Genomic DNA, 10,339 nt, shown 5'->3' on the forward strand with positions numbered 1-10,339 from the left:
CTGCTGAAGTTAAAGTTTGGTCAGAACAGACCATAAGAAAGAATGAAGAGTAGAAATTAAAAGCATCTCTATAGAATTCTTTTTAACCACGGAGCTGATTTCCTTCTCACAGAGAGAAGGCAATGGAACATGAAACTGCAAATCATGCGCTTAAATGGAAGAAATTCTCCAGCACTGTTTCTGTTATGGTATGAAACAAGTCTCGGTTAGCTGTCTTTTGGCCTCGTTTATTTGTCACTACCAAGTTACAGGGTAGCAAAGCACGGCCTGCATAAACAAAACAATTCCACAGCGAGCAAGTAATATTCCACCAGCATGCCATTGTTGATCTCTCAGTCACTCTTCCTTTAAAAGCCAGACAATTTAGGCGTCCCCAAATTTTCTGGGCATGCATACCATAGAATTTTCAATGTTTGTTTCGTGAACAAGTCCACAGCCTGATGACCCACCATATCATTGTGTGTTGAAAAGGACAGCCACAAGTTCGAACAACTCTAGTCGGGTGGCCCGCGATAGGACCCAGGAGAGGGAAAGGGTCCGTTTCCATGAAATAATGAAGGTGCATTTATTATAGTCGATTACAATGGTAAGATCCAAGAACTGTCCTTGATTTTGTCGAGCAAGTGAAGCATCTCAAGGCCATAGAGAGACAGACAGGAAGACAACACTAATATTTTAATTATTAAGTCAAAAAAGGTCCCTCTCTCTTAACAATCAATTCAAACTCGGTGGCTTTAGGGCCATAATCAAGGCCACCAAAGCAGTGTGAATGTTCAGACGTTAGGACGGAGGCAGAGCATGGCAGCCTTTCTTTACTTCCATATCCATCAATCACCATTTATTTTTATTTTTTTATAACAAAAATTATTCTCGAACTGGTTTGGAGGAAGAAGGAGATGCTACCATATCAAGCCTATGTGTCCTTGGCAGTGTTGTGTTAGTTTTGCATGGTTGTAGTCGGAAAAAAGGAGGTTTTAAAAAAAATATATAACTTTTATTTTTATTTTTATTAAGATTTTGAAAGGGAAGAAGAAAGTTGGCATTTACTCTTGAAAAATGTTTTTTTTCCTCTCTCGGAAAGATCTCAAACGGCCGACGGACTTAATTACCGAAATAACTCCTTGAAGCTTAAATTATTATATTATTCGAGCTGCCACTGTCCTTTGAAGGGCTGTTAAAGCTTGACATATAAGGTGGAGTTTTTCGAGCAATAGTATCAACTTGAATTTATTACATTACGTTTTCCAGGGTAATTAAAAGTGTGATGACTATTATGTATTTTTTATTTAAAATGATATATTTTTTATTTTTTAAAAATTATTTTTAATATTAACACATTAAAAAATAAAAAAAATAATTTTAAATAAAAAATTCAATTTTTTTTAGATTTTAGTGCAAACACAGCCCTGAGATTTGTTTGTTTTTATATTCTAAAAGTTTTTTTAAAATTTTAATTTTTTATTTGGTTTAAATTAATATTTTTAAATTATTTTAATATATTAATATTAAAAATAATTTTTTTAAAATAAAAAAATATTATTTTTATTCATCTCTAAATAATTTTTTTTTTACATTTCCCAAATCCTCTCGGGTTATTTTCAAGCAAGATAGAGAGTTCATCTAGAAAAGAACATGAGAGGATCCGGGTTTCGCCCCTGGAGTGTCAGAGTTAGTACTTAATACTAATAAATTAAGAAAAACAGAAAAAAAAAGGTTATTTTAATTTTTCAATAGAAGACAAAATAATCAAAGCAGCTTTTAAGGCAAGAGGAGGACACCGTGGTACCAAAAGAAACAATTTCGAGAAATCTTGTGCCTCGGCGGCGATCACAGGCTTCGGTGGTTAGCCAGCACCCATCTACTCACTACCAACCATGTATCGAATTGTCGGTAACAGCTCCTAAAAAGCTTTAATAAATAATAAACTTTTTTTTTTTTTTAATGTTTAGCTAGCATAAGGATAGACAGAAAAAAACATGAATTTAGAGGCTGATATCAAAAAAATAAAAAATATATATTTTCATCAAACATATACACATATTTAGTTACAAAAAGAATAAATTTATTTCTAAAATAATTTTAAAGTTAACATTTGATTATTATTTTGAGATAGAAAAAATAAATATTAGATATATAAACATAAGATAGTACCAGAAAAACTTTTCTTTTTTTATCCCGGAACATTAACCAACCCTTGACAAAATAACAGGCAACATGTCTAAATAATACCATTGCAACCAGATGCTTCATCACACACGGACACCACAGTAATGGAAGAGAATAAAAAGAATACTATTAGGAAGAGATTGGATCCGCAATTTATGATATAAACTAAGAATTTGCCCAGAAATGAATAAATAAAACATCAAAATTTGAATAAGAGGGAAGGAAGGGGGTTTGATTTTGGCTAGATTCTTTAATCTGAGCCCATCAGTGGCCCCCCGACATTGCTTTGCCTTGCGGTATTCCTTACAGCCTTTTCTTCCCTCCCTCCTTTTGTCCTAAAGTACATTCAACTATGTACAGAACACACACAACAAGATGACAAAAACTCCAATTCTCGACTTTTGAAGATACATTTAGCAGAAGTAGTTTCGTTTGCTTTCCTCCCACTAGAAGTACCTTTCTTTATCCCTTTCGATGTTTCCAATGGCCCTCTCCGAGCTGCCATTTTTTTGGGTTAAATTTTAAGGATTTGAGAGCACTTTACACCTCTTCAAAACCATTTCCCACAACATAAGTTGCTCCAACAATGCCTTACACTTCTTCATATCTTCGAAACTCTTTTATTCACCTGTAAAATGGCATGAATGAGTCAGCTTCAGTTGCGACTCATGAACACACACACACACACACATATGAAAACAATCAGACACCAAATAATAACAAACGAAGCAGAACGAGTTTGGCAGCTTAAAAAGGTTACAAAACAAAGCAAGCAAACTTCAAGCTAAGCTGCATATATGATAATGTTGTATGTTATAGGGTCAAAAGCACTACAGGCATAAGTTCAAGGCACAGTCTAATACAATTTGGTCGATACGATCATTAGCACTGAAAAACATTAGTTAATAATAGAGCTTGTATAATCTCGATAAAATGATTGCTATTTGCCACAACTAAAGACTTCAAGACAAAGAAACCTAAATTTAGCTAAAAAATATTCCCTCAAAGCAGGGATATGCTATTCTGTCACAAATCACATGACTTGCTGCTTAATTCATCACACCAAGGAATATCCCACTATCTTGCCCTCAATTACATCAGCAATAATCAATGAAGTACCAAGCCAAAGAAAACAATGGCAAAGAATTAAGGTTTAGGCCCACCCAGGTTAGAATTCATTTCAAAACCATAAAAAATCATCTAAAACAACATCAATTTGGTGTTTTTTAAGACGGAAAACACTTTCAATAAACACTTTCGATGCCGAAAACTTCCATCTTGAACAAATTTTATCCCAAGATCATACAAAATAAACAATTCTTGATAGGGGTGAAATTAACTAAATGTGGGTTGAATTGTGCACGAGAATGACATGATGACCAAGTTGGGAGGCAAAGACTTATTCAAGAGAAAAATCTAACCCTCTAAAATTCTAAACCAATCTTCGTAAATGTATCAAAGAAAAGGTTCCATCTTGGCTGACTTCTAGCCAAACACCAACGACTAATAAGCAACTTTTCTAGGTTAGATCAAGCCACACCATCCCAGTACCTATCCTAACATCATATTCAAACTCACTACGTCAACTCAGCTGACAAACTCAAACACAACAAAAACAAAACAAAAATAAGCCGAAACTAGAAACTTACCACATCATTAGTCCCGGAAAATGACTTTATCAGCAATTTTCATCAAAGGGTTTAAACAAATGGGCTCAAATTTCCTCGCAAACAAATACGAACTCGAATAATTTGATTGCCTAAGCTCTTGAATCAGAACAGGAGAAATCTCAGCAGCCTTATAAGTATAAGGATGTCCATTCCTAGTTCCAGTCCAATTAACCTTTGTCAACGTATACTTAGTACAACCATCTGGATCCTGCATTGACAGCAACGTTGGAAAATAATGTTCTTCTGGGTAACATTCATCTTCTCGATAACAAGGCAGCTTGAACTTATTCCACAGCCTCCGATCTTCAATCACCATGAGCGCGTGTCGGCGCGTGAGAACAAAAAACTGAGACCCAGCACGGAATTTCTCAAAGGGCACCTCTGGCATCATCGCATACTTCCCTCTAGCCACGTATCTTTTCCATAACCGCCGATCCTTCGATATAATCTCGATGAAACTCTTGTACTGGATTTTCATATTGTACTGAGTCGATTCGGGGTCTGACTCGGGGGAAGACAAATCGAAAGACTTGGAAATGATTAACGAATTGTAGACGTATTTGAAGGAATGGAGAGGGATGCAGTACTGGGAGAGGACGGCGAAGAAGGTATTGGTGGGGTCGTCAAGGATGGCCTTGGCGAGGAGGCGTCGGGTGGCGGAGATCAGGGTGGGGGAGGCGCGATAAGTGCGCTTGGCATCAGTAATGAATTGGGAGAAGAAAATCCCTGTGGGTTTTGTAACATTGGAGTGGGGATCGGCGTGGACGTAAATGTTGAAGAGGTTTTTGTCAGCGGATTTGAAGAATTGTTCCCATAAAGGGGCGAAGAAGAGATCTGTGTTGGTCAAGAAAAGGAAGGCGATTTTGAGTTTTTTAGATTTGGAGGTGAGATGGGAATGGGCTGAGGGGTAGTGGGCGGCAGAGGCGGATGCGGAGGCGATGGCTTTGCGGAAAAGAACAAAGTCGTCAAGTTCATCAGAAGGGGAGATAGGGATGGAGGGGTTATGAGAAGGGAAGATTCTCGGGGCTAAAAGGAAAAGGATAGGAAGGGATAGAAAGAGAGAGAAAATAAGTACAAATTGGGTTGAGAACATTTTAGTTCCAATTTTGATAGAATTTGTCGATGATGTTTCTGCCATGAGAGAGATGATGTTTCTTTGAGATTTGGGGTGTTCTTGCTGGTTTGGCATGGAGTTGAAGAAAGGAAGCGGGGTGGCTTCGCTGGGGAGGGAGGCAGAGGCTATATCATTATCAATGTCAAAGATGGCACTGGATGGGATTTTTGTCATTTGATTGGGGGTGTTAGTGTAATTGTAAATGGTTTTTGAATGTGAATCTACTATCTATGGAAAACTGCAAATGACTTCCATCTATTGGGAATGTTTCAATTTGGTCCCTCTCTATTTTTTTGGTTTATATTTTAATTTTAATTTATTTATCTTAAATATCGAAACATTAAAATAATAAAAAATATAAAAAATTAAATTTAAATAAATTAAATTAAATCTTTGTAAAAACACTGTTTAAACCATTCCAAACGACACCTTAAACTTCGCTGTGCTTTTTATTATTGTTTTTAATGATAAAAGAGTGGTAACTTTAGCTAATAAAGTATTACAAACATTTGACTTGATCAAAAGCTTAGGGACATGCTATCGTCATCATTTGCTGATAGTGTTATTTTAATTGAGTTTTTTTTATTGTAAAAAAATAATATGATGCAGGTAAATAACTTATTTTTCTTATAAGAAGATCTTCATCATTATGGAAGTTAAATTATTTTTATGAAATTTGTCAATGATGTCGAAGGAATTACACAAATATCAAAAATAAATTGATGTGATTCAAATTATAATCTTTAGAATTATTAATTTATATAAAAATCATACAACTATAAAATAATAAAATAAATATTTTATTCTCATTAAATATTTATAAGAGATATTTTTTGAAATTTTTTTACATATTAGATAATTGCTAATAATTCCATCAAAAGCTTTAATCTTATTTAAAAATTAAAATATCATTGTAATTATTTTGTTTAAAAATAATTTTATGTTAAAATTAAAAAAATAAAATGATAAATAACTACGAACATTGAGATCAAGCATGTTTAAGCTTGGAAGGCTAGGCTATGCATACTTAAAAAACAAAAAAAGAGTAGCTAAATACATGTTGTTTTCTCATTTATTTAGAAAAATAATGTGTCGTTTTGAAAAATTTAAACTCAAGTATTTTTTAGCTTAAATCTCAAATTGTTTTCATCTCTAAATACAAAAATAAAATAAATAGTTGAAGCCTTCATAACCCCGTTGTCAACCCTCAAAACAATATAATTAATTTAAAAAATAAAATTTATTCCCTTTATCAATTGAACATTAATAAATCCAATTAAATTTTATGTGATGAAGTCTGATTTTATCATATGAGCTTGAAAGCTAAGCCAAGACATAAGATAAGATTATTAATAATTTGATTCTAACAATTTGATTTATCTTTTCTTGACGAAATGAATGATGATTTATACCTAATACCTGCAAAAGATTCCCTTCTTGGAGTTTGGAAACTCTCTAATGATTAAATCAATATCATATAAGAGAAAAAGTAGTTTTTTTTTAGAAGAAAGCCCTATAAATATATATATGTCATTCGCAATAAAGAAAAATCAAATCTACCTTATAGAGGCTACATTGGTTCCTTTTATAGTTGTTGAGGTCCCTTTCTTCATTGGAATGAAAAATGTTCATATATCAACCAAATATGTTTGTCTTGTTAAGATCAAATACCTCTAAGTTATTAAAGTATTATAGGTTTGGAAATTCACTATACTTATATAAGTTTGGGCTAAGTGCTTGACTGAGCCTGAAAATAGTAGATTTCATGATTCACTAAACCCACATATATTTGGGCTCATGCTTAGTTGAGTCCATAAATAATGAGTTATTACCCTAAACTTTGTTTATTTTTTTAAAATGGACTCGGGAAAAACAAAAAATATTAATTCATTAATAACCTCCTAAATCTTTACATATTATATTCATATATTTTGAAAATATCATGTGAGCAACAAATGAAAGTCGTTTTATCTTTTTCAAAAGATTTTGCATATCCCATACAAGATTGTTGGGATTTTTAAGACTAGGTGACTTATCTTTATCAGGAGAAGGTATCTCTTAGGAAACAAAATAATGGCTTGTATTGAATTCATTAATTTTATGAACTTTTGGAGATATATTATGATATGAAAAGTTGTTCATCCAATGGTGGGAGTAAAAAGAATATTACCTTAAACTTTGTTTATTTTTTCAGAATAGAGAACTTGGGAAAAAAAAATGTTAATCCATTTATAACCCCCTAAATCTTTATGTATTATACGTAGATATTTTAAAAATATCATGCTTTGTGTGTCTTATACAAGATTGTTGGGATCTTCAACACTAGATGACTTATCTTTAACAGGAAAAAGGTGTCTTTTGGGAAACAAAACAATGGCTTGCATTGAATATAATAATTACATGAACTTCTGGAGATATGATGATATTAAAAGTCATTCATCCGATGAGAGTAAAAAGATTTTTTTTTCTTTATAACCTTAGTTGTTCTTACTTGTGGCTTTTCTTTTACTTTTATTTTTTGAATTTTTTAAAAACCTGATCCTATAGCAAGACCCTAAATTATCTTTGCCGCCTTTATTCTTGACTTAAAAGGAGAAAAACTATTTCAGACATCTTTTTCATCAGAACCTTTTCCCTATCTTTATTTCACTCATAAAAAAATGGACACTAGGAACATCAGATTTGTTTTTAAAAAGAGAAGCGCTCCATCCCCTGACAAGGAGTTCAGGTTTCAACCAGAACCTGAAAGAACTGATAAGGGATACAGGTCCCTCAGATTGAGACCTAGGGTGAGAGCAAGTGCCATATTAGCAACTTTATCAGGTGGAGAGAAGAGAAGATCCCCTCATAAGATTCCATCTTCTACCCCTTCTAGAGACTTTTAGGACAGAGGGAGGTTGCCTTGAACTCCTAAAGATGATATCCCGAGCAATGTATATGCTACGGACATAGAATTCATGACCCGTTACCAACTTTGTGAGTATATAGCCTAAATGCCTCACTTTGATAAGCACATCAACCAGCTGACCTTGGACACCTGTTTGGGTTATTTTGAAATTATTGCCCCTATATGCATGCATGCGATGAGATAGTCCTTTCCTTTTTAAGAATTCGTGAGGGATTTGTTCAATTACTACCAATATACTTTAGGCGAACTGCATCCTAATAGATAAACAATCGTGTCCTAAAAAAAATCCTGTAAAATAGTTGGGCTCGAGCCCTCAGTAAATGTTTTCAAGAGTTTTCACCAATTGGTCACTGAAACTGATAATGGAAACGATGTGCAATGGTTCTTCACCTTTGCTAATAAGAGTAATGGTGCTTTGTAGAATCCATTGACTAAGAAGCTCATATCTTTAAAGAAATTAAGGGAGAATAACTTGTTATAAGATATATTGGGACGATCAATCGCTAAGAGGGATTGCAGTTAATTTAGGATTGTTCCCACTACTCGAGAGTCCCTCCATGAAGTAAACAACAAGCATTGTCTAAGCTCGGATACGGAGAAGAATTATGCCATATTGGATTCGACCCGTACCGACTATGAAGTCGATAAAATGGCTAAGAAATATTACTAGGCCATTTAACAAGGTATAAAGTCATTTTTTTATTTTCTTTATTTTCACCTTATTTCAAAATATAATTTTTTTTTTGCCTTTATAGGGTTGATAGCTGAAGGAGAAGGAGATGCGTCATGGAATCCTCTTATAAAAATGTTGTCTGAAAGGTCTTTGTCTCGTGTCACTAGTAAAGGCAAAGGTAAAGATAAGAGAGGAGACTTCTCCATCCTTGTTGAGGAACTCGTTTTTAAAGGCCCTACCTTCATGGAGATAATAGTAAGGGCCATAACCCCTCTAAAGCTAGGGGTCATGATCTTCCCTTATCTATAAAAGAAGTAAACTTAACTCCCCTTGTAGTGATTATGGATGCAACCATACTCTTTAAGAAGCAAAAAAATATTTATCTTCATAGAAACCTATGCTCTAGTCCCACCGATATAGGCTCTTGCAATGGTGTACCCTTTGCTTTAACTTCCTGCATTACTAGCTGAGGAGACGATAACTAAGATATCCATCGAAGCTGACGCTAAAAAGTTCAAGAATGTTTTATCTAACTTGGCTTTAGGTTGCAATCCCTTCAATTTTCCAACCCTGATGAATGAGAATAGGCAATTCATGAAGGTCATGGTTAAAGGGAAAATGTGCCTCGAAGAGGCTAGCCTTAAAGTGGTGAGAATATTAAAGAGATTCCTCACCATTCAATTGGATATCTACGCAATGTTTAATGAAAGATTTTGTTGCCTTTTGACTTTAACTAGCCATATGGCTTTTAATGTAAGGAAAAATAAACCCTTCTTTGTTTTTTGCTTTGGTTTGATGTGACCTTTTTTAACATTTACTACTGGTATGCTTTTATGATATGTGCCCATTCTCAAATATGCTGGGAGCACTAAAAAGGATTATATGAGGGTGGTCGCGGTTACGAATAGGGAAAATCAATCTTCTTTTGTAAAACTGTAAAGGGAAAAAGTCATTAAGAAGGCTAAATTGTTAAGCATTGAGGTGGCCTATACCACGCTAAAGCATAAAGCACAAGACCTTGCTCTTGAGTTGAGTTCCAAGGAAAAAGCACTTGAGGCCTTCTATAACCAGTTGGTTCCCTTTAAGTAAGAGCTCCTTGAAGTTACGACCTTTCAAGTTAGTTTAAGGGGTTAGATTGCTACCATACGAATTGAGTTTACTATTACCAGGGAAGAAACCCAGCATTCTCATATAAAGTTGAAGGCTTTAAAAAACTCTTTTGAGGAGTTCTTTGAAGTTGGGCCTTCCAAATTAGTATGTTGATTAGTACTTAAAAGAGCATTTTTATCAAGGTTTTATATCATCATTTTGCACTTGAAGTATCAATAACTCCTTAACTAGCGCATGTTTTATAATAATATATCTAATAATATAAGATACCTTTAATTTATGGTAAATGTTCATTTTAAATGCAGACCTATCACATAAATGAAAGGATTGATTGATGAATTTAAGAACTGAAATTGAAAGGACAAAGAGATGGCCAAACTTAGAAAAAAGATGTTGGTGCAGTCCAAACCAGAACACTGTTCGGTAATTAGGTCATATCTAGAGCTAGCCTGAACATTGTTCAGTATTTGGGCCATATCTAGAGTTTTAGAAGTCAAAATAATTTGAATTGTTTATACAAGAAAGCTGAGACAATTTCCTATAACTTTTATATTTTCAAGTGACTCTAATTTTAACGTTATCAATGACGTTTTGGGCAGACAAGAGAAGATAAGGATTGTCACCAAGTCAAGAGTTGGCCACCCACTCATCAATTAGTCATCAAATCAATAGTTCCCAATTTTGGCCTATAAAAGAAG

The 10,339-nt window shown here is 34.0% G+C and overlaps 1 protein-coding gene across 1 annotated transcript; it reads right to left on the bottom strand.

Moving 5' to 3' along the window:
* Positions 1-2,271: 2,271 nt before the first annotated feature.
* LOC105139738 (uncharacterized) lies at positions 2,272-5,102 on the bottom strand. The gene is made up of 2 exons (XM_011046298.1): positions 3,816-5,102; positions 2,272-2,794 (listed from the first exon to the last, which is right to left on the bottom strand). The coding sequence occupies exon 1, from the start codon at positions 5,023-5,025 to the stop codon at positions 3,823-3,825; it is 1,203 nt and encodes a 400-aa protein (XP_011044600.1). The 5' UTR covers positions 5,026-5,102; the 3' UTR covers positions 2,272-2,794; positions 3,816-3,822.
* Positions 5,103-10,339: the final 5,237 nt, after the last annotated feature.

Source organism: Populus euphratica, unplaced genomic scaffold (genome assembly GCF_000495115.2).
Source record: "Populus euphratica unplaced genomic scaffold, PopEup_1.0 scaffold122.1, whole genome shotgun sequence".
NCBI classification, from domain to species: domain Eukaryota; kingdom Viridiplantae; phylum Streptophyta; class Magnoliopsida; order Malpighiales; family Salicaceae; genus Populus; species Populus euphratica.

What these genes read in the sequence shown, in the direction of transcription:
- LOC105139738 (XM_011046298.1), bottom strand. Translation starts at nt 5,025, where the DNA reads ATGCCAAACCAGCAAGAACACCCCAAATCTCAAAGAAACATCATCTCT.